The 23,013-nt window shown below is 59.0% G+C and overlaps 3 protein-coding genes across 4 annotated transcripts in view; 1 reads left to right on the top strand and 2 right to left on the bottom strand.

Moving 5' to 3' along the window:
- CACNA1H (calcium voltage-gated channel subunit alpha1 H) overlaps positions 1–2,274 on the top strand; it is a 26,001-nt gene extending 23,727 nt beyond the window's left edge. For both annotated transcript variants that reach the window (XM_032144787.2, XM_032144786.2), the window contains one exon: positions 633–2,274. In XM_032144787.2, the coding sequence (XP_032000678.2) occupies positions 633–1,646 (1,014 nt within the window). In that variant the 3' untranslated portion in view covers positions 1,647–2,274. The remainder of the gene's footprint in view (positions 1–632) is intronic.
- A 26-nt stretch (positions 2,275–2,300) lies between these two features.
- TPSG1 (tryptase gamma 1) lies at positions 2,301–5,930 on the bottom strand. The gene is made up of 6 exons (XM_032144788.2): positions 5,869–5,930; positions 5,238–5,264; positions 4,057–4,228; positions 3,290–3,555; positions 2,835–2,980; positions 2,301–2,736 (listed from the first exon to the last, which is right to left on the bottom strand). Exons 1-6 carry the CDS (start codon positions 5,912–5,914, stop codon positions 2,401–2,403), a joined length of 993 nt encoding a protein of 330 aa, XP_032000679.1. The 5' UTR covers positions 5,915–5,930; the 3' UTR covers positions 2,301–2,400.
- Positions 5,931–8,945: 3,015 nt separating this feature from the next.
- On the bottom strand, positions 8,946–10,587 carry LOC116462355 (tryptase alpha/beta-1). The gene is made up of 5 exons (XM_032144784.2): positions 10,506–10,587; positions 10,181–10,352; positions 9,806–10,071; positions 9,513–9,676; positions 8,946–9,423 (listed from the first exon to the last, which is right to left on the bottom strand). Exons 1-5 carry the CDS (start codon positions 10,585–10,587, stop codon positions 9,259–9,261), a joined length of 849 nt encoding a protein of 282 aa, XP_032000675.1. The 3' UTR covers positions 8,946–9,258.
- Between the last annotated feature and the right edge of the window lie 12,426 nt (positions 10,588–23,013).

Genomic DNA, 23,013 nt, shown 5'->3' with positions numbered 1-23,013 from the left:
GCAGTTTCCCAGGCCCCACGGCGGGCACTTGGCAGTTTCTCAGGCCCTGTGGTGGGCAGACAGCAGTTTCCCAGGCCCCACGGCGGGCCCACGGCAGTTTCCCAGGCCCCACGGTGGGCACACGACAGTTTCTCAGGCCCCACATGGGCATGGGTCCCATGGTGGGCAGACAGCGGCTTCTTCGGTCCTGGCTTGTGCTCAGATGTCCCAGCCTTGCCCACTTGCAGCCTCAGCTCCTCTTCCTGCGCCTGCCTCCCTCTTGCTGCCCAGTACGAGAGCCCTGTACCGCATGGGAGCGGTTAGGAGAGCGCCATCCTGGGGGTGCCCACCTGGGCTGCTGGTGTCCAGGGGTGGGAGGTGGCCACAGCCTCAGCTCTGTGCCCCTGGGGGCCATGGCACCTCTGCCCACAGAGCAGCGGGTACAGGCTTTCCCCGGGAGCCTCACAGGTCAGGGGTGAGACTAGGACGTCCACGCCAGTGGCTTCCAGCCCCATCTCAAGGGTCAGGAGCCACCCAGGGAACATGCCCACTTTGGCCTCTCCAGGACCTGGGTGGTGAGGGGTCTCCGAGCCCTGGCCACTGATAGGGCTCTCCCAGGTCCTGCCCCTCACTTTGACTCTACGCCCCCACAGGAGGCTGTGCGCACCGATTCCTTGGAAGGGCAGATGGACGGCCCTAGGGACACCCTGGACCTTGCGGAGCCTGGCGAGAAGACCCCGGTGAGGCCGGCGTCCCAGGGGGGCTCCCTGCAGTCCCCACCACGCTCCCCACAGCCCGCCAGCGTCCGCACCCGGAGGCACACCTTCGGACAGCGCTGCGTCTCCAGCCGGCCGGCGGCTCCAGGCGGAGAGGAGGCTGAGGCCTCGGACCTGGCCGATGAGGAGGTCAGCCACATCACCAGCTCCGCCTGCCCCTGGCAGCCCGCAGCCGAGCCCCATGGCCCCGAAGCCTCTCCGGTGGCCGGCGGCGAGCGGGACCTGCGCAGGCTCTACAGCGTGGACGCTCAGGGCTTCCTGGACAAGCCGGGCCGGGCGGACGAGCAGTGGCGGCCCTCGGCAGAGCTGGGCAGCGGGGAGCCCGGGGAGGCGAAGGCCTGGGGCGCCGAGGCGGAGCCCACTCTGGGTGCGCGCAGGAAGAAGAAGATGAGCCCCCCCTGCATCTCGGTGGAACCCCCCGCGGAGGACGAGGGCTCCACGCGGCCCCCCGCGGCGGAGGGCAGCAGCACCACACTGAGGCGCAGGACCCCGTCCTGTGAGACCACCCCTCACAGGGACTCCCTGGAGCCCACAGAGGGCTCAGGCGCCGGGGGGGACCCTGCAGCCAAGGGGGACCGCTGGGGCCAGGCCTCCTGCCGGGCCGAGCACCTGACCGTCCCCAGCTTTGCCTTCGAGCCGCTGGACCTCGGGGGCCCCAGTGGAGACCCTTTCTTGGACGGCAGCCACAGTGTGACCCCAGAACCCAGAGCTTCCTCTTCAGGGGCCATGGTGCCCCTGGAACCCCCAGAAACAGAGCCTCCCGTGCCCGTCAGTGACCCCCCAGAGAAGAGGCGGGGGCTGTACCTCACAGTCCCCCAGTGTCCTCTGGAGAAACCAGGGTCCCCCTCAGCCACCCCTGCCCCAGGGGGTGGTGCAGATGACCCCGTTTAGCTGGGGGCTTGGTGCCGTACTCGGCTTTGGCACTGGGGTCTGGGGGCCCCGTTGGGGCGGTGGCCCAGGCAGAACCGTGCGTGGACCCTGACTTGGGTCCCATTGTGAGCAGAGAGGCCCGAGGAGGATGACAGCCCAGGCCCTGGTTCTCTGCCCAGCGAAGCAGGAGTAGCTGCCGGGCCCTGCGAGCCTCTAACCGTTCTGGTTCGGGCTTCTCCGAGTTTTGCTGCCAGCCGAGGCTGTGTGGGCGACTGGGTCAGCGTCCCGTCATTAGAGAAGCCGCGTCTGTGGGACGAAGACTAGGCACCCGCCAGCGAGGGGAAGGTACCAGGCTGCGTCCTCTCAGGCCCCGCGTTGTTACAGGACACTCGCTGGGGGCCCTGTGCCCTTGGCGGCAGCAGGTGCGGCCACCGCGGCCCAATGTCACCTTCACTCACAGTCTGAGTTCTTGTCCGCCTGTCACGCCCTCACCACCCTCCCCTTCCAGCCACCACCCTTTCCGTTCCGCTCGGGCCTTTCCAGAAGTGTCCTGTGACTCGGAGATGGTGACACATCACTAAGGAGCCGACCCCGTGGAGTAACGCGCCCGGCGCTGGTGCGAATCAGGCCTGCCCTGCATCTGGGGGCGCTGGCCGCGAGATTCCCGTTGACACCTTTGTTTCGTGTGCTTTTAAATTCAGGTTAAATGTTGCAATAATCTGATGCAGGAGACTCAGCTTTTCAAGGGAGGGGGCGGAGCGGAATAAATAGTAACTTATTTAAGAATTGCACTTGGATTCCTGCCGTCAGGGGCGGGGAAGGGAGTGCCATCCCTAGACGGGTGCAGCAGGCACTTGGCCAGCAGGACGCCGGAGACTAGCAGAAGGAAGAGGCCGGGGAGGAAGAAGCCAGCCAGGAGGGGGAGCTTGGGGTACCCAGACTCTGAGCCCCCGGAGGCTGTGATGTGGCAGCGGATCCAGTTCACGTAGGCAGGGACACGAGTGTAGACCCCTGGCCTGTTGGGGCGGCCGCAGCCCTCACCCCAGCTCACAATGCCAGCCTGCACCCAGGCACCATTCACCTGGCAGACCAGAGGCCCCCCGGAGTCGTCCTGAGGGCAGAGAAGGCGAGCATTGGGAGCCGAGAAGATGGGGAGCCCCTCCTGGGCTGCAGCCACCCCCGTCCTCTGTCACGGCCTGGTGGGCTCACCTGGCAGGCATCCCCGGGGCCCCGGGCACACAGCATGTCGGGCTGAAGGATGCTGCCCCCGGGGCCGGGATAGTCCCGGCGGCAGGTCTCTGTGTCCACCACGGAGACTTCCACCTCCTGCAGGCTGTACGGGGGTGGCAGAGGCTCTGGGGTGGGGGGACAGGCTTCAGGGAAGATTGGGGCACCAGGCCCTGCACTGGGGGGATGGGAGACCTTGCCAGACACAAGTCCCATGCCACCGTGACCCTCGTCACGGCATGTGGGTTGTGATCTGACATTTGGCTGCTGCTCTGGATCCACACGACAGGCTTTGAAAAGGGACAGCCGATGGGGGCGGCCTTGGCCGGGTGTGGAGGCCGCTAGGAGCAGGTGGTGGCATCAGCGTCTCTCAAGCCAGCTCTCTTCCTGCCACCCTTGCCTTCCTCCACCCCAGTGTCCCCACAGGGGCTCCTCACCTCCCTCCCGCGTGTAGCCCCAGCCGGTCACCCAGCACCGGGTCCCAGGGCAGAAGTCATCCGAGGCCTCCGGGAGGCAGATGGGCAGGATCCGGCTGGAGAGGGTCACGGGGACACTGAGCTGCACCAGGGCGATGTCCCCACTGGACCCCGGCGGTCCTGAAGGGCTGGAGTGCAGGATGATCTGCCTCACGGTGGAGAAGTGGGGAGACAGAGTGATCTCTGGTTCCCCCAGGTGCACCTGGTAGTCGGATGAGTTCAGGGACCTGGTAGGGAAGGTGGGCGGGTGAGAGGGGCCAGCTGCAGAGGCCGGAGGTCAGCGTCGGCCCCGCCCAGACCCCACCCCTGTGGGCATCCGAAGCCCAGCTCTTCCCTCCTGGGTCTGGGACGCAGAAAGCCTGGGCAGTGGCCTCACCGTCCAGGGCCCAAGGGCCATGGCAGCACCTTGGGGTTCCTGCCAGCCCCTGGAAAAGCCAGCAGCATGCCCGAGACCAGCAGGGGCTGGTCAGGAGGCGGATTGCAAGCTCAGCTCCACATGAAGAGACAGGCAGCGGGGAGGGAGGGAGCTGTCCGTCCCTAGAGGTGAGCACAGACCGGCAGAACCTCACAGAGGGTGGGCAGCCAGCCGCTCCCTTTCCACTGGAAGGAAACAAGCTGAGAGTTTCCAAACCTCAGAGTCAGTCTAGACCAAGTGGAGGCCTTTGCACTGGCGCATGCCCCACTGGGGCCTGGACGTTCAGACTGGCCCTGCCCACCCAGACACTCACCCGGAGAAGCAGTGGGCAGCTGTGAGCACCCACTGGGGGCTGAGCAGGGACCCGCCGCACACGTGCACCCTTTGCAGGCGGAGGCTGGCCTGCCATGGCCATGCGCCAGCTGGGGCAGCGTGGCCCCCCACGATCCGGCCTCCTGCATCCGAAACCTGCCGCCGGCCACACCCTAAGTCGAAGGAGGAAGGGGTGCCTGGTGGGGATCCCAAGAAGCCCACTGCACTTCCTCCAGGAAGCCTTCCCTCACCACGCCTCCCTGCCTTCTTGAGGACTTTGCTCTTCAGCTTCCCCGTCTGCCAGGCTCTCCCCAGAAGCATCGTGGGTGCAGCAGAAATGATACCTCAGGAGCAGTGAGCGCGCCTGGGGCCCAGGTCGCGGTTTCTAAGCGCCACGCTCCACAAACTAATCACGGCTCACAGAGGCAGTGGCAAAGCTGCAGAGGGCCCCTGGGTGGCTAGAAAGGGGCTCAGAGAACGGTGGAGCCCCCGAGAAGGCCCGGGATGCTGGGGTGACTGCCTGGTGGGCCCCGGGTTTCCGTCAGGAGTAGTGGTGAGGTTCGGAGCTGGATAGAATCGGGGGGGCACACGGCACTGTCCAGGGTGCTCGGGGCCTCTGAAGTGGACACTTGATAATGTAACTTTATCTTCTGTGAACTTCACCTCAGTAAGTTAAAAAGAAATGAAGAGGAAGAGGAAGTCAGCTTGAGACCCACTGGCCACACCTGGGGCCGCCTGAGCTGGATAGTTTTGCTGGCGATGGAGTGTGGCCCCTCGGCTGAATGGAAGGGAAGCTGGGATGTAGACACACGCAGATATTTATAGATCGGGAGCGGGTCTGGGGTGGGGCACGGGCTGTCCCGCACAGCAAAGCCCCCAGCGGGTTCCCAGGCCACGGTGGGGACGCTGCGGGGAGGAAGTTCAAGGAGGGCCAGGTTGTTTCATGGCCTCAGAGCATCTCCCAAGGTCCAGACTGACTGCAGTGGTGGTGAGGGACACAGCCCTGCAGCAGACCCCGGCCAGCCCCCCTCAACCGAGAGATGCGAGCAGAAACCACGGTGACAGACTGTGACCTCCCCGGGCCCCCAGTGGGACCCCAGGGAAGGAGAGGGACCCTCCGAGGCCTTCCTGCCAGGCCTTGCCTGCACCCTCCCCAACACCCCACACCTGTCACAGACGTACCTGGCTGCAAAGCCGTGAGGGACACACCTGTGGGAAAGAGACGGAGGGCCCAGGATGGAGGGGGCCGCCGAGGGGAGGGGTGTGCAGGCTCTAGAGGCCCTTGCCAGACACCTGCCAGGCCTCATGCCGACACTGGGGTGGGGCCTGGCCCTGAGTGGAGAGGCCCGGCCTGGTGAGGCTGGGTCAGCCGCTGTCTCACTGGCCCAGGGCTGGGTGGGACAAGCCACGAGCCATAAACGGCAGCTGGAGGCCGGGAGCTTGGCCTCAGGCCTGGGTCTCCTCCCCACCCTCCAGGTCCTGCTCAGGGGAGAAATCACCAGTGTTCCGGGGCCTAGGACTCCCGTACCCCCAACTCCCACCCGCACCCCCAACTCCCGCACCCCCAACTCCCACCCGCACCCCCAACTCCCGCACTCCCAACTCCCACCCGCACGTCCCTCCAGCCTCTGTCCCCAGGCACAGACAGCCGGGCCTCCAGCCAGGGGTGCAGTCTCCAGAGGAGACGGGGCCCCACAGGGTGGGGGCTCAGCGTGTTTCTCCCTCTCAGGCCAGCCCCCAGCTTCACCCCCATCAGGGGTCCAGGCAGGAAGCAGATGCCCCCCCATCCCCACACCCAGGCCAGGTCACCCACCGGGCACAGCCAGGAGCAGCAGGAGGGCACAGGCCCCAAGGGCCATGGTGTCTGCCCACTGTACGGAGAAGAAGAAGGGCCTGCCTGACCCTTGGACCTGCTGGGCGTGGGGGGTAGGGGTGGCCACACACCTGCTGTCGGGCAGGGCGGGAGGACAGAGGAGGAGGCCGGAGCTCCACAGACGGCCCCACCTGTTCCTTCTGCACATCTGCAGAGAAGGGTCGTCACCTCCATTTATCCCTATGTGGACACCACAGCCCTGGCACCAAGTGGCCGGCTCAGTCAAGGGCACAGCGGGGAAGGACAGAAGGCAAGCACTTCTCACCCTATCTCTGCTCCAGGGCCAGGGCTGAGGGAGAGGTGAGTGTTCCTGTCAGTGCCGCCCCCTCTGAGAATTCCTCCCTGGTTCCCTCGGGGCACACCGGCCCCCTCTCCTTCATCCTCTGGGAGCCCAGTCCTGGGGGTTCCTCAGGAGGGTCCCAACTCAAGGCCCAGCAGCCCCATGGAGACAGCTCAGGCCCTCGTGACAGACCACACTTCGAGAAGTCCCTGTGCCCACATCCGGCAGCAGGTCCCGTGCTCGCGCGGCAGATCAGATGGGGACCGTCTCCCGGCCCAGCCTGAGTTGGCCCTTCTAACCGTCCTGGCTGCCCCAGCCTGATGACTCAGCTGATTAGGGGACCTGGGCAGTGCCCAGGAATTTCCTGCCCCCCTCCCCAGATCCAAATCACAGGCCAGGCTGGAGGGTCCGGCTGAGACCCTCTAGGTCAGGGATTCCCTCTTTGATGTGGAGAAACTGAGGCACGGGTAGGGGGAGTTGCCTGACCACCCACTAGGATGTGGCCTCCCGGGCACAGACTTGGCCTCCTGCACGCCAGCACGTGGGGTAGCCAAGGCTCAGAACTGGAGTCCAGTGTTTTTCCTGGTGATGAATAAGGACACCGCCAGCATGCGGGGCCAGCAGTGCACCCACGACAGGGCACCCTCCTCCCTCACGGCGGCCTCAGGGGAGGCAAGACAGTTCCACCCCACACAAGGGAGCAGGGTCTGAGCCACGAGTCCCCGGCCCAGGGTGCCCCTAACAGGGCGATGTCACCCAGTGGGGAGGGAGCCTGAGGGGCAGCGTCTTCATGGAAGCAGGTCCCCAAGTCCCCACAGGCGGGGACTTCAGGGCCCTCACTTGTCCCAACTCAATTCACCCGCAGCACTGGGGACCCTGTCTTCCTGCCTGTGCCCCAGCACACCGCTCCCCGCAGAGTGCTCCACACCACCCAGATTCCAGGCCTGCTGGGAAGAAAGAAGCTCCACGCACCATCCCCTGAGCCCCAGCGCTCCTGTGACATGGCGCCATTCCCCCCACCGTTGGACAGGAGAGCCAGCTGAGGAGCGGGGAGGGGGGCCTGGCCCTGGCGATGGCCCCTGGCTTGGTGGGGTCTCCTGTAGTCCAGGACCCTGGGAGACCTGGGGTTGCTTCTGTCCGCGGTGACCTGGCCACCTGGGCACTGTCCCCTCAGTAGGAACCCTGTCCCCAACTCGTCCTCATCCTCACACCCCCTGTGACAGGGAACCAGGGCCTCCTACCGGCAGCCACGTGGGTGATCTTGGAGCAGGTTCCCCCATCCCTGTCAAAACGCAGGTGGCTGCAGCCCTGGCCAGCAGCCTGCCTGCCACGTCCTGAGAGACCCTTCCTGCTGAGGCTGACGCTCACTTCTGCCGGTGTGGCTGGGCTGAGCTTCACTGAGCTTCCCAGGGATCTTGGATCTAATTTGGGAAGCTCTGGGGCTGGAGCCTGCCCCCCCGCGTCCACCTTTCCTTTCACCAGCAGGTGACCGGCCCCTGCTGTCCACCATTCCTTACACCGGAAGCCCTGTCCTGAGGGGCCATGCTGCTTCCCTTCGGGGTCTCATCCCTCCGACTTCCACCCCGCAAAACCTCCACTGGGCGTGTGGAAGTGCTTCTAGGGGCTCAGTGTTCACTGGGGGTCACCCCGAGCTCTCTCTGATCCCTAGAAGGTGGGATGGGCCAGAGGGAGGAAGGAGGGCCCGAGTTCCAGGTCCATCTTCATAAACAAGATGCTGGGCCTGCAGAACAGGAGCCGAGGGATGGGCCTCCAGGGGCTGCAGAGGCAGAGGTCACGTGGGGCTGGAGAGGGCGCTGGGAGTCGAGTCCACCCCTTGTGAGGACAGAGGTCATTTGCAGAGATTCGGGAGACTAAATGCACATCTCTGCATCTGACAGTTGGAAGGAAAGAGTGAATGTTTCTTTAGAGAGTTTTTTTTCAACCAGAATAGCCCCACATTTCATTTATGAGTGTAATCATGTTCAAATATAAAATGCAAGCAAGAACCTGGGATAAAATGCAACACTCGCCAGATGCAAAGGGCTCACGTATTGATGAAGAGAAAGACCTCAGAATGAATTTGAAAATCCGAAACTCAGGCCGTGTGCGGTGGCTCACGCCTGTCATCCCAGCACTTTGAGAGGCCGAGGCAGGCGGATCACTTGAGGTCAGGAGTTCAAGACCAGCCTGGCCAACATGGCGAAACCCCATCTCTACTAAAAATACAAAAATTAACCGGGTGTGGTGGCTCACTCCTGTGGCCCAGCTACATGGGAGGCCAAGATGGGAGGATCACTGAAGCCCAGGAGTTCAAGGCTGCAGGGAGCCCTGATCACACCACTGCACTTCAGCCTGGATGACGGAGTGAGATCCTATCTCAAAGGAAGCAGCTAGGCAAAGCAAAAGCAGTGGACGGAGGGGCCGGGAGAAGACCTCGTGGGAAGCGTGGGATCGGGGCTCCCGGCGACCATGCTCTGTCTTGACCCGGTTGCAGGGACGTGGCTGTCCTTTACAATCATCTAAATTGCCCGAGTGGCTCTGTGTGACCTGAATGCTGGATGCATCGTGTGGGGAGAAGCCAGCCCCGGGGACCAGGGCTGCCCAGGAGGCCCCGTCCCACAGTGACTGGCTGTGCCTTGAGGGCCAGGACCTCACACTCCAGCAGCTGTCCTCAGCACACCTGGAGCCCTTCTCCCCCAGTGACATCCACAACCAGAAACACAGCGATGCACACCAGTGATTTCCATGCACTTTAATGAGGTCCAGCGCTCAGGAGGGTTAGGGCCCACCACCAGCGACCTGGGCAGGGGACGGCTGGAGGGCCCGGTGCAGGGGTCAGGCTTAGGACAGGGGAGGGGGCTCAGGATGGGAAGGGTCCTCAGGACAGGGGAAGGGGCTCAGAACAGAGCAGGGGGCTCAGGACAGGAAGGGGCACTCAGGACGGGGCAGGGAAGGTGTAGGGGGCAGTCGCCACCTGGGTAGGAAGCAGTGGTGTTTTGGACAGGAGGGGCTGGCCCTCCAATGACCCAGGTGGCCACCCCAGGCCTGGCTCAGGGCTTCTTGGGGACGTAGCGGCGGATCCAGTCCAAGTAGTAGGTGACACGGGTGTAGATGCCAGGCCGGTTAGGCAGGGCACAGCCCTGGCCCCAGCTGACCACGCCCGCCTGCAGCCAGGTGCCATTCACCTTGCACACCAGGGGCCCTCCAGAGTCGCCCTGGGAAGGTCAGGGGTCAGTGCTCGCCGACCAGGCCCGGGAGTGGGGGTTGTGGTGGGGGGGGGGGGGGGGGGACACGCGGGGCCCACCTGGCAGGAGTCCCTCCGGCTGTTCCCCGCACACAGCATGTCGTCACGGACGATGCGGACGTCGTCTCCCGTGTAGAGACCAGCGTGGTAATTTGCGTCACAAATGTGGTTTTCCATTATGGGGACCTTCACCTGCTTCAGGGGAAATGGCGGTGGGAGGGGCTCTGCAGGTGGAGAAGAGGGTGCAGCCTCAGGAGGGGGCCCGGCAACCCCCACCTGGAGCCCAGAGGGAGCCCAGGGGCTGGGCTGTGGCTGAGACTTTGCACCCCACCTCCCACTGTCCCCAGACCCACTCTCATTGTCCACGTCGCCCCAGCCAGTGACCCAGCATGGCATCCCCGGGGGGAAGGTCTCCGAGGCAGGGGGCAGGGTGACCGTGTAGACGTGGCTGGAGACGTTCACAGGCTCCTCCAGCTCCAGCAGGGCGATGTCCGCTCCGGTCTGGACGGTGTAGAACTGTGGGTGCACGATGATCCTCCTGACCGGCAGCAGCTGGTCCTGGTAGTAGAGGTGCTGCTCCCGCAGTTGCACCCTGAGGTCGGCCAGATCCTTGACGTCCCTGGGCAGTGGAGGCTCCCACTCAGGGCCCTGGGCAGCCCCCAGGAGCACCCGGGAGCCAGGACTCACATCCGGCCCTCGCCCACCCCTCCAGGCCCCAGGAGACTCACGGTCCCACGCAGTGCGCCGCGGTCAGCACCCACTGGGGGTGGACGAGGGAGCCCCCGCAGAAGTGAATCCAGTATTGGTTGTGTAATCTCAGGCTCACCTGCCAGGGCCACTTGCTCCTGGGGGCCTCCTGCCCCCCAACGATGCCCGCTCGCTGCAGGGCCTGGCCTGGGGCTGGGGCAGGAACCGGGTCAGGACCAGGAAGCAGCCCCACACCTGGGCCCAGCCCTTCCCTGCGTGGGGGCCAGCCCAGCCTCCCCAGAACCCACCCAGGCCCTGACCTGTGGAATGTGGTGAGGGGCAGGGTGGACCCGGGCTGGGACTCACCAGGGGCCGCGTGGGCCAGGCTCGCCAGGACGGGCAGCGCCAGCAGCAGCAGGCTCAGCATCTGCGGAGCAAGGAGGGGCATCGTGGGGCTGGCCAGGCCTCACGGGGCAGGGCTGGGGGCTACAGATTGTGGGGTGAAGAATGGAGCTGAGACGGGGGGACCGGGGTGGGTCCAGGCCTGCGGGTCTTGGTGCTCTGAGTCTCAGGCTGGGCCACTCTGCTCCAGGTGACGCTGATGTCAGGGTCTCTGAGACTGGGGACTTACCCTAGCCGCTCCTTGTTCCTTCTACCCAGCGGGCTCTCCCCTCCCCATTTATCCTTCCAGATCAGGATGGGGCGGAGGAAGGGCACCGGGCCCTCCCATCCAGATGCTGAGGAAGTGGATGACTCAGACCCAGGGCCCCCGTGGAACACGTGCCCCCACCACCCCGATGCCCTCTGTGTGTGGGGCTGCCAGACGGGCCCCACTGAGAGTTGAGCAGTGGAGGCTCGCAGCTCCACCTGTCAGCTGGTGGATCCCAGCACCAGAACACACCACCTTCCCGCTGGTGGCATCTTCTCCTGCCCCTGTCTTGGTGCCAGGAGGCCTTCAGGCATAGCTGCACCCAGGTGGCCTGGCTGCCCCATGCTACAACACCAGTCACCCCCGAAACCTGTTTCCCCAAGAGAAACATGGGGCGAGGAACTCATGCCCATGGGCCACACTCCAAGAGACAGGAAGGTGCCCACGGGATGTGGACATGACGGGTGTCACCCCTCCTACGGACTCCGAAATGACGGGGGTGGGGCCAGCCCTCCTCAACTCACTTGGTTGGGGGCTCACATGAGACCCCTTTGTCAGATGGGGAAACAGCCTTGAGAGGGGACAGCACTATGTGTCCTCAGCCAGGAAGGGGCCCTGCTCCGCACCCCCCGTATGAGACCCCAGTCCTCCTACGAGTCCTCATTGTCCACCTCTGGGGCTGTCCGTGCAGGTCCCCTGGTCTGCAGGTGCCTCCTTTTCATGGGATCTGAGCTTCATCCACAGAGGGAAGAGCAGACAGGAGTGCAGGTGCAACCTCAGGAGACCCAGCGCAGCTCCCCATGGACTCACCCCCGCCCCAGCCCCAGCTCCCCATGGACACCCCTGGCTCCAGCCCAGCTCCCCATGGACACCCCCGGCCCCAGCCCAGCTCCCCGTGGACTCACCCCCAGCCCCAGTCCAGCTCCCCATGGGCTCACCCCTGGCCCCAGCTCCCTGTGCTCTCCGTCCCATCCGGCGCTGACACTGTCCCTGCAGGTCCATCCACCCCACCTCCCGACCCCCCTGGGCCTGCTGGTCGCTGGGGCCTCCAGCCCACCTCCTGCCCTTCCGAGCCCCAGGACCCCCTGCCTACCCCCCGACCCCCAACACAGGGCCATGCCAGGGCTCCTCCTGCCCCCACCCTGTCTGGGACCAGCCTGGTTTGGGGCTGACTCTGCACACAGGGGCCATATCCATCTGGACTCCTTCCGGGCTGCATCCCCCGGGGGACAGGCAGGGGTGGCCCGGACCACTCCTGCTCATGACCCTGCTTCTCTTCCATTCTCTGGACAAACTCCCCAGAGGCCTCCACCTGCCCCGTCCTGGTTCCATGAATGAAGCCCACAAGATGGGACCTTCAGGAGCCCAGGAGGTGAGGGGATCAGGTGACGGGAGACACCAGGGCTGACAGTGAAGAAGAGACTCAGGGGACACCAGGGGTGGGAGAACCCAGGGACGCACGGGGATACCAGGGCTGTGGTGTGCAGGGGTCTCTGGCACCCCGGAGGCAGGGGCTCTGGGACCACTTCTCTTAGGAATGCTCCGATTGGGTCAGGCCTGGGAGGCGGACCAATCAGCACCATGGGGATGCGAGTGCTTTGATTGGCTAACACTGTGCCTATCAGGGCGAGTCCTGGGCACCCTGCCTCGATCCCCGGCCCCTCACCTGGGGGTGCTGCAGGTGCTGGGGTCCCAGGCCCTTGGCAGACATTGGGCAAGAGGCCACGTGGGGCAGTGTCCCCGAGAGAAGGGTGGGGAGCCGGGTGAGACGAAGTGACCGTGTCCAGACTCAGGGCAGCAATGGGAAACCCAGCCCCAGGAGCTTGCTGGGCTGGGGAGACGGACACCGGCGTGTGGAGAGGCCCAGGCAGCCAGGACTCAGGAGGCAGAAAACCGGAGAGGAGAGAACTGCACGGAGAGCTCCGGGCATGCACAGGGGGGTCCCCCGGCGTCCTTGGCCGAGTGCCGGAGATGCAGAGAGACGTAGGAGCCACGTCAGACACAAGAACCACCAGGTAAGATGGGCAGAGGAGTCCGGGAGTGCACCCAGGGCTGGGCATATCGCATGTTCCCACCAGCTGAGTGGAGAAACCTTGTCACAGGCAGGCATTGGAGAGTCCTCAGAAGGGTATCGAAGGTACTAGGGGAGAAAATTATTCCGAAACGGAAGGCTTCTCTGGACCCACCCTCACAACGCTGAAAAGCAAACCACAGATGCATCCAAATGATTGCAAGTAACTTAACTGCCCGTGAGAGCACATCTCAAAACGATGTCAAGGAATATAACACAACCCAGCACACAACAAAACACTCCAGAGAGTATTCACGAGATCCGGGGCTAGTCAAAAACGAGCAGGTGGCCGGGCGCAGTGGCTCACACCTGTAATCCCAGCACTTTGGGAGGCCGAGGTGGGCGGATCATGAGACCAGGCGAACGAGACCAGCCTGGCCCACATGGTGAAACCCCGTCTCTACTACAAATATAAAAATCAGTCGGGCGTGGTGGCACGTGCCTGTAATCCCAGCTACTCGGGAGGCTGAGGCAGGAGAATCGCTTGAACCAGGGAGTCAGAGGTTGCAATGAGCCGAGATGGTGCCACTGCACTCCAGTGTGGCGACCAAGCAATACCCTGTCTAAAAAAAAAAAAAAAGAAAAAGCAGGCATGAAAAAGGACGACCTCCCAATAAAAAAAAATCAGTTATGTCCGGGCGCAGTGGCTCACGCCTGTAATCCTAGCACTTTGGGAGGCCGAGGCAGATGGATCACCTGAGATCAGGAGTTCAAGACCAGCCTGGCCAACGTGATGAAACCCCATCTCTAGTAAAAATACAAAAATTAGCTGGGCGCGGTGGCTCATGCCTGTAATCCCAGCGCTTTGGGAGGCTGAGGTGGGTGGATCACCTGAGGTCAGGGGTTCGAGACCAGCCTGGCCAACATGGTGAAACCCCATCTCTACTAAAAATACAAAAATTAGCCGAGCGTGGTTGTACATGCCTGTAATTCCAGCTACTGAGGAGGCTGAGGCAGGAGAATCACATGAACCCGGGAGGCAAAGATTGCAGTGAACTGAGATTGTGCCACTGCACTCCAGCCTGGTGACAGAGCAAGACTGCGTCTCAAAAAAAAAAAAAAAAAAAAAGGTAGAGGAGACACAGGGCTGGTGACAGTAGTGGAAGCTGTAGAGGAGACTCAGGTGGAATGCCTGGAGATGAACAAATGTCTACACTGAGAAAATATAATTTGCATGGGATTATCAACAAATGAGAGAATGCAGAGAAAGAGAACAAACAACTCAGGGAAACGGTTCAAAATGAAACACAGAGAGGAAAAGGCAGAAACGGACCATGGAGTCACTGGCACCAGGAAGCATCTCAGTGTCCATGATGCACCTGTGGTCCCGAAAACAGAAGAAGAGGAAGAACAAATGATGTTTGAGCAGTCAATACCCAAAAGTATAAACAGACAGAGTTAACAATTTCCGCAAGCCCCCAGTAGGATAAATCCAAAGAAAAACATACAAGGGCACATCAGACATGGCTAAAACCCGGTGACAGAAGATAGTAGGCATCCAGAGACAGAGAAACACGTGACTCAGAAACAGAGAGTAGCAACAGGAGACCTCTCCTCAGAACCAGCAAGGGAGGCCCAGCACAGGGCAGCTTATAAAAGACTCTTGACATGCGGCTACTGTTGTTATTACTTTTGAGACACAGTCTCACTCTGTCGGCCAGGCTGGAGTACAGTGGTGCAATCTCAACTCACTGCAGCCTCCACCTCCCGTGCTCAAGCAATCCTCGCACCTCAGCCTCCCAAGTAGCTGGGACTACAGGTGCCACCATGCCTGGCTAACTTTTGTATTTTTGGTATAGACAGAGTCTCACTATATTGCCCAGGTTCGTCTCAAACTCCTGAGCTCAAACATCCTCATGCTTCAGCCTCCCAAAGAGCCGAGATTACAGGCGTGAGCCACCCAGTGAAAATACCTTTCCAAAAATGAAGATTAAACAAAGACCCTTTCAGCGGAACAAACACGGAGAGAATTTATCAGCAGCATATCTGCACTACAAGAAATGTGAAACTAGGCCGGGGGCGGTGGCTCACGCCTGTAATCCCAGCACTTTGGGAGGCCAAGGAGGGCGGATCACGAGGTCAGGAGATCGAGACTATCCTGGCTAAGAGAGTGAAACCCCGTCTCTACTAAAAATACAAAAAATTAGACGGGCATGGCGGCGGGCTCCTGTCGTCTCAGCTACTCGGGAGGCTGAGGCAGGAGAATGGCTTGAACCCGGGAGGCGGAGCTTGCAGTGAGCCGAGATTGCGCCACTGCACTCCAGCCTGGGCGACAGAGCGAGACTCTGTCTCAAAAAAAAAAAAAAAAGAAAAGAAATGTGAAAGGAAGTTCTGCAGGAACAAGATGATAAGAGATGAAAATCTAGACCTAGACTAAGAGAAGACAAGCTCTGGAAACGGAAACAGCTGTGACTGTGTGAGACAGTTTTCTCTCTCAAAAAATATTTGAAAGAGAATTGACAGTTTGAAGCAACAACAGCAAAGCGCGTGCAGGTATTGTGTGGTTTATGGAATACACACCGGTGCAACATGTGCTACAGTAACAGAAGGATCCAGGCGAGACTAAAAGCAGGCTGTTGCAAGGTGAAATTGCACGTGAAGTTGTATGGCGTTTTGGAATTAAAGCACTTTATTTTTTTAGAGCAGTTTTAAGTTTACAGACAACTGGGCAGATAGTACAGATCGCATCCCCCTCCACACACACCCCCACACACAGAGTTTCCTGTTATGAGCATTTTGCATTACTGTGGGTGCATTGTTACAGCTGATGAACAATATTGATACATTATTACTAACGCCCACAGTTTACAGGAGGGTTCACTCTCTCTGTTGTACATTCTGCGGGTGGTGGCAAATGCACAAGTCACGTGTCCACCGTTGCCGTATTATGCGGAATACATCCCCTGCCCTCCAAATCTGGTGTTCCACTGACTCTCCCTCTCCCCATCGCCTGGAAACCACGGATATCTTCATTGTCTCTGAAGCTTTGACTTATCCACTATCGACGATACATTATTAACTTTTTCCGACTGGCCCCTTGCACTGGGTAGTAGGCAGTTGTGGCCCCTTTATGTCTTTCAAGGCTTGATAGCTGCTTGCTTGCATTTATTTATTTTTTATTTATTTATTTATTTATTTATTTATTTATTTATTTATTTATTTATTTTGAGACTGAGTCTTGCTCTGTCGCCCAGACTGGAGTGCAGTGGCGCGATCTCAGCTCACTGCAAGCTCCGCCTCCCGGGTTCCCGCCATTCTCCTGCCTCAGCCTCCCGAGTAGCTGGGGCTACAGGCGCCCGCCACCGCGCCCGGCTAATTTTTTTTTTTTGTATTTTTAGTAGAGACGGGGTTTCACCGTGTTAGCCAGGATGGTCTCGATCTCCTGACCTCATGATCCGCCCGCCTCGGCCTCCCAAAGTGCTGGGATTACAGGCCTGAGACACCCACCTGGCCAGCTCATTGCTTTTTATCTCTGAATGATATTCCATTGTCTGGATGTACCACAGCTGTTCTACCCATTCACCTTTTGAAGGACATTTTGGTTCCTTCAACTTTTTGGCAATTATGGATAAAGATGCTATCAACATTATATGCAGGTTTTTGTGTGGGCATAAGCTTTCAACTCCTAGGGTAAATAAATACCTAGGAGCACAATTGCTAGATCATATAGTAAGGGTATGTTTAGCTTTGTAAGAAACTGCCAAACTGTCTTCCAAAGTGGCTGCGCCGTTTTGCCTTCTCATCAGCAGTGGATGAGAGTTCCCATTGCTCCACCTCCTTGTCAGCACTTGGTATTGTCTGTCTTGGGGACTTTAGTCATCCTAACGGGTGTGTAGTGGTATCTCATCGTTATTTTAATTTAATTAATAACGTTTGATGCTGAGCATCTTTTCAGGAGCTTATTTGACATCTCTATATCTTCTTTGGTGAAGTGGTGAAGTGTCTGTTCGGCTCTTTTGCCCACTTTTTTTTTCTTTTTAAGTCTTTCAATCTCTTTGTTAGATTTATCTGATATGCCCACTTTTTAATTGTGTTGCTTGTTTTCTTATTTCTTTTTTTTTTTTTGAGACGGAGTCTCGCTCTGTCACCAGGCTGCAGTGCAGTGGCCTGAGCTCGGCTCACCACAACCTCCAACTCCCTGGTTCAAGTGATTCTCTTGCCCCAGCCTCCCGAGTAGCTGGGATTACAGGCGTGTGCCACCACACCTAGCTAATTTTTATATTTTTAGCAGAGACAGGGTTTCACCATGTGGGCCAGGATGGTCTCGATCTCCTGACCTCGTGATCCGCCCACCTTGGCCTCCCACAGTCCTGGGATGACAGGCGTGAGCCACTGCACCCGGCTGGGTTGCTTCTGCTGGGAAGACAGGCGTGACTCCATGCCTGGCCGGGTGGCTTGTTCTCTTTAATGTTGACGATAAGAGTTCTTGCTATATTTTGGATAATCATCCTTTATCACATATGAGTTTTGCAAAGATATTCTCCCAGTCTGTGGCTTGTCTTTTCATTCTCTTAACAATGTCTCTTGTAGAGCAGAGTTTTTAAAAAAAATTTTTTTGAGATGGGCTGTTGCTCTGTTGCCCAGGCTGGAATGCAGCGGTGCAATCCTAGCTCGCTGAAGCTTCAACCTTCCAGGCTCAAGCAATCCTCCCACCTCAGCCTCCCGGGTAGCCACCGGTCTGTCCGGTTTGGGGGCAGTGCTTTGGCCTGTGAGCTCGGTTCTCAGATGGCTGTTCAGCTGTGTTTCAGTTCGCCCAGCATTTCTGATGTGGTTGTGAAGTTGACTTCCAGTCCCTTTGTGTGTCCGAGTGGGAACTGAATGTATAGATATATTTTTTATTGAGAGAAAATTAACTAAACAGAATGCACAGACCTGAAATGTCCAGTCCAATGAATTGTGATGATTACCAAACCTGTATAACCATGGCCCAAAGCAAGACGTATCACCCGAGGGTGTCTGCTCTCCGCCCCTTCAGGCAGGTGACCGAGAGGTGAGGAAACCTTTGGGGTGATGAAAATGGCCCGTGTTCCTGTCTCTCCACCTACGTAGGGCTTTGAAATCTCCTCCCAGCAATGTTTGTACGTTTTGGTGTAGAGATCTTGCATGCCTTCCATTAAATGTATTCCTGGTGTTTGATTTTTTTATTCTGTAGCAAAGAGTATTGATGTTCGTGTTCATCTTCCAATGTTCATGGCTGGCATTTAGAAATACAATAATACTTTTGCATATTGGTTTTGTGTCTCACAGCCCTGCTAAGTCCGTTATTTCAGGGTCCATTATTCCTGGATTTTCTATGCAGCGATCACAGACTTTTCTCTCCCCCCGGAGCGCTGCACTTCCCTGCGTCTCCAGCAGAGGGGGCCCCTGACCATGCAAAGCGGAGCCCGGGCGCGGCCGAGGAAGGCGCTGGGAGGAAGCCCCGGCGTTTGCTGGAGGGCGGTGCGGGGGCGGGGAGGGGGCAGGGCAGGTGCGGGGCGGGCAGAGGGAGGGGCGGAGAGGAGCCAGCTGCCCCGCCCACCCCACCTGCCCGCTGGGTCGGGTCTCAGAGCCCTGGGACTTCCAGGGCTGGGATAGGCCTTGCGTGTGACCGTAGCAGGTAACGGCGCCCTCTCCGCCTCAGTTTCCCCACGGGGAGAAGAGGCTGCACTGGGGTGCGAGCCGGGGCTGTGCAGGTCTGGAGCGGGGTCTCCCTGCAGGCCTAGGCTGCGGCCATCGCCCTCCACTCCTCTGGGAGGAGGGAGCTGGAGGGGGTCATGCAGGTCAGGGGCCAAGGGTCAGAGGTCGGGGGAGGAAGCGCCGCTGAGGCTGGCCCAGAGGTCACTTAGCCGCCAGACGCAGGAGACAGCCAAGAGGAGGATGAGTTGGAGGAGGAGGAAGAAGTCCCCCGGGAGGGAGCCTGGGGAGCCCCCTGAGCCCCCGATGCGGGGATGCGGCGGTGGGACCGGCTCACACAGGCAGAGAGGAGGGTGTAGACCCCTGGCCAGTCCCCGCAGCTACAGCTCTTGACCCAGCTCGTGACGCCAACGTGCCCTCAGGAACCATGCGCCTGGCAGACCAGAGGCCCTCCCGAGTCACCCTGAGGGCAGAGAAGGCAAGGACTAGGAGGTGGGGGGGGTCCCGTTTCTGGGCTCCGGCACCCCCACGCTCCGTGCCCAGCCTGGCTCATCAGGTTGCTCTGGTTGGGGAACCGCAGAGTGGAACCGCAGGGAGCACCCACTACACACCCACAGAAACGGCCAGAAGCTTTTTAAAGTCAAGCTCTGCTCACATCTCCACCCCACCCCTTTCCTTTCCCTCCAATAGATTCTGTCCTAAAGCCTAGCGTGGGGCAGGTCCCAGCGTGGACCTGGGGCGCCACAGCCACACTGGCCCAGAGTGGGGGGCACACGGGGGATTGATGAGATCACTGATTTGAGGGTGGAACCAGCTCCCCACTGCTGGAGAAGGCAGCCCGATGGGAGAGGAGAAACGCAGAGTAAGCCCTGTGGGGTGGAACCATAGGCATTGTGAGAGCTCATGGTTTTCATTATAGTTATGGCCATGTAGATGTGCACGTGGGAGTGTGTGTGTCTCCGTGTGTGAGTGTGCATGTGTGTGAGTGCATGTGTGAGTGTGCATGGATCAAGTGTGTGCATGCGTGTGCTCTGTCCCCTGAGAAGGGCTGTGAGCAGTAACACCCAAGAGCGATGGGCACAAGGACATTGTTGGGAGAGTTGATGGACTTGGATTGGCGATTGAGAATTACGTGTCGGTAGGATGCCCACAGCTCCTTCAGGGCTGGGTAGCTGTACGGCAGAGCTACGGAAAAATGCCCTTTCTTTCTTTCTTTCTTTCTTTCTTTCTTTCTTTCTTTCTTTCTTTCTTTCTTTCTCAGGGCTGGCTAGCTGTATGGCAGAGCTACGGAAAAATGCCCTTTCTTTCTTTCTTTCTTTCTTTCTTTCTTTCTTTCTTTCTTTCTTTCTTTCTTTTTCTTTCCTTCCTTCCTTCCTTCCTTCCTTCCTTCCTTCCTTCCTTTCTCTTTCTCTCCTTCTTCCTTTCTCTCCTTCCTTCTTTCCCTCTCTCCTTCCTTCTTTCCTTCCTTCCTTCCTTCCTTCCTTTCTTTTTTTTTTTTGACAGGATCTTACTCACTGCAGCCTTGGCTGTCAGTCAAGGGCTCACTGTAGCCTTGGCCCCCTGGGCTCAAGCAATCCTCTCACCCAAGAGGTTGAAGCTGCAGTGAGCCGAGATTGCGCCACTGCACTCCAGCCTGGGCGACAGAGCGAGACCCTGTCTCTAAGAAAAATAAAAATAAAATATTACTGGATTATGGCTGGGCACAGTGGCTCACACCTGTAATCCCAGCACTTTGGGAGGCTGAGGCGGGTGGGTCACCTGAGGTCAGGAGTTCAAGACCAGCCTGGCCAACGTGGTGAAACCGCATCTCTACAAAAAATACAAAAATTAGCTGGGCATGTTGGCTCATGCCTCTACTCCCAGCTACTTGGGGGGCTGAGGGAGGAGGATGGCTTGAGCCCAGAAGGTGGAGGTTGCCGTGAACCGAGACTGCGCCACTGCACTCCAGCCTGGGCGATAGAGTGAGACTCTGTCTCTAAATAAATAAATAAAATATTACTGGATTATAACCAAAGTACAAGATAAATATCCATGAGCCGGCCGGCGTCACACCTGTAATCCCAGCACTTTGTAGGCTGAGGCAGGTGGATCATTGGAGGTCAGGAGTTCGAGACCAGCCTGGCCAACATGGTGAAACCGCATCTCTACTAAAAATACAAAAATTAGCCGGGCGTGGTGGCAGGTGCCTGTAATCCCAGTTACTCAGGAGGCCGAGAGAGGAGAATCGCTTGAACCTGGGAGGTGGAGCTTGCCGTGAGTGGAGACCGCACCATTGCACTCCAGCCTGGGCAACAGAGCAAGACTCTGTCTCAAAAATAAATAAATAAAAAATAAAATAGGGGGAAGAGACAAATCTCCATGCAGAATTCGAAATGATGTCACAGCCCTCCCATCTCATGGAGGCAGAGCACAGCGGAGCCCCCACCCCCCACCTGGCTGTTCAGGGGACCTTCCTTCCAACCACTGCGGCACTGAGGCCGGCAGGGAGAGGCTGCACGGTGAGGAACCGGCTGCACCTGAGCCGGCAGTAAATCAGGTTGACGGCCCGCAACCCCACGCGACCCCACCACACGGGCGGGCAGGCACTTCACCTCTGTGCTCTTCCTCCCAAAACCCACGGCCTCAGGAGAAGCATGAGAACAACGTCAGACAAATCCCCATCGACTGGCACTCTATAAACCCGCTGACCAACCCTCCCCAACACGGTCAAGGTCATCAAAAGCAAGAGAAGCCAGAGAAACGGTCACAGCCAAGAGGAGCCGGAGGAGACAGGAGGATCCGGGGTGAGGTCCTGGGGCAGGAACGGGAGGTTACGGAGAGTAAGGAAATCCGAGTCAGCTCTGGGCTTTAGTTAATGTAACGAATCGTGCTGGTTCTGGAATGAGACCACCATTTCTCCTGTTGTCCTTCCCAGCTTCTCCCCAGCCTCCCCTTTTCCCTAGTTTACAAGACAGGAGAAAAGGGAGAAAGCAAAAGGTTGGAAAGAAACAGAAGTAAGATAAATAGCTAGACGACCTTGGTGCCACCACCTGGCCCTGGTGGTTAAAAAAATAATAATAATAATATTCACCCCTGACCAAAACTACTGGTATTATCTGTAGATTGCAAACATTGTATGAGAAGGCACTGTAAAACTTTTTGTTCTGTTAGCTGATGTATGTCGCCCCCTGTCACGTTCCTCACGCTTGCTTCAGCTATTATGACCCTTTCACGTGGACCCCTTACAGTTAAGCCCTTAAAAGGGCTAGGAATTTCTTTTTCAGAGAGCTCGGCTCTTAAGACACGAGTCTGCCGACGCTCCCGGCCGAATAAAAAACCTCTTCCTTCTTTAATCCGGTGTCTGAGGAGTTTTGTCTGTGACTCGTCCTGCTACAGTTCTTCCATTATGGCCAATGAGCCTTTCCTGAGGAAGAACGGGAAGTGGGCCCGGGGCACACGAATGGCTCTATTGTACTATCTTCGAAACTTTTCCGTAAATCTAAACCTGTTCTAAAATAATTAGTGTATTTTAAATATAGAAAAGACACAGAAATACTTCAGGCCCGGCAGCCCCATGGAGACAGCTCAGGCTCCCGTGACAGACCACACTTCGAGAAGTCCCTGTCCCCACATCCGGCAGCAGGTCCCGTGCTCGCGCGGCAGATCAGATGGGGACCGTCTCCCGGCCCAGCCTGGGTTGGCCCTTCCTAACCATCCTGGCTGCCCCAGCCTGATGACCCAGCTGATTAGGGGCCCTGGGCAGTGCCCAGGAATTTCCTGCCCCCCTCCCCAGATCCAAATCACAGGCCAGGCTGGAGGGTCCGGCTGAGACCCTCTAGGTCAGGGATCCCCTCTTTGGTGTGGAGAAACTGAGGCACAGGTGGGGGAGTCGCCTGACCACCCACCAGGAGATGGCAACCAGAAACCTGTATGTGCAGGACGTCCCAGAGGCCCACCCTCTGGTCCCGCCTTTCCTTCAGGGCAGCGCATCCACCGGGGGCAGCCAGCCCCACTCTCCACCCGGTGCTCCACTGGTGGCTGGCTCTGCCTGGCAGAGGCTCTCTGGACATCACCAGGGCACCTGCGCTGGGCATCTCAGAGGTCCCCTGATCCTTCTCATTCGGGGTCCTGCTCCAGGACAGTGACCTGCAGTGCCATGAAGAAGTGACCCCGGTGCCTGGGCTCTGCCACAGCCAGGGCAGAACAGGACCCAGAACACAGCTCCCTGCCCCCTGACCAGAGCTGGACAGCACGTGGGTCTCAGACAGGGTCCTTCCCACTGGATCCTGGGCCCCCAGCTAGAAACCTCCACGGGGGCCAGGAAACCCGGCTGGCACTCGCTCACTCACTCATCACTCACTCACTCATCACTCACTCACTCATCACTCACTCATCACTCACTCATCACTCACTCCCTCACTCATCACTCACTCCCTCACTCATCACTCACTCACTCATCACTCACTCATCACTCTCACTCATCACTCACTCACTCATCACTCACTCATCACTCACTCATCACTCATCACTCACTCACTCATCACTCATCACTCACTCACTCA

The sequence above is a fragment of the Hylobates moloch genome, unplaced genomic scaffold, assembly GCF_009828535.3.
Source record: "Hylobates moloch isolate HMO894 unplaced genomic scaffold, HMol_V3 SCAFFOLD_23, whole genome shotgun sequence".
In the NCBI taxonomy this organism is placed as follows: domain Eukaryota; kingdom Metazoa; phylum Chordata; class Mammalia; order Primates; family Hylobatidae; genus Hylobates; species Hylobates moloch.
This window is presented reverse-complemented; position numbering and strand designations above follow the sequence as displayed.

Coding starts and splice junctions, on each gene's coding strand:
- TPSG1 (XM_032144788.2), bottom strand. CDS start 5,914: ATGGCCCTTGGGGCCTGTGCCCTCCTGCTGCTCCTGGCTGTGCCCG. Junction 4,229..5,237: donor CCTCACGGCTTTGCAGCCAG/GTACGTCTGTGA, acceptor CCTTCGACTTAG/GGTGTGGCCGGCGGCAGGTT. Junction 2,981..3,289: donor GGGCTACACGCGGGAGGGAG/GTGAGGAGCCCC, acceptor CCCCCACCCCAG/AGCCTCTGCCACCCCCGTAC.
- LOC116462355 (XM_032144784.2), bottom strand. CDS start 10,587: ATGCCCCTCCTTGCTCCGCAGATGCTGAGCCTGCTGCTGCTGGCGCTG. Junction 10,353..10,505: donor CCTGGCCCACGCGGCCCCTG/GTGAGTCCCAGC, acceptor TTCCTGCCCCAG/CCCCAGGCCAGGCCCTGCAG. Junction 9,677..9,805: donor GGGCGACGTGGACAATGAGA/GTGGGTCTGGGG, acceptor CTCCACCTGCAG/AGCCCCTCCCACCGCCATTT.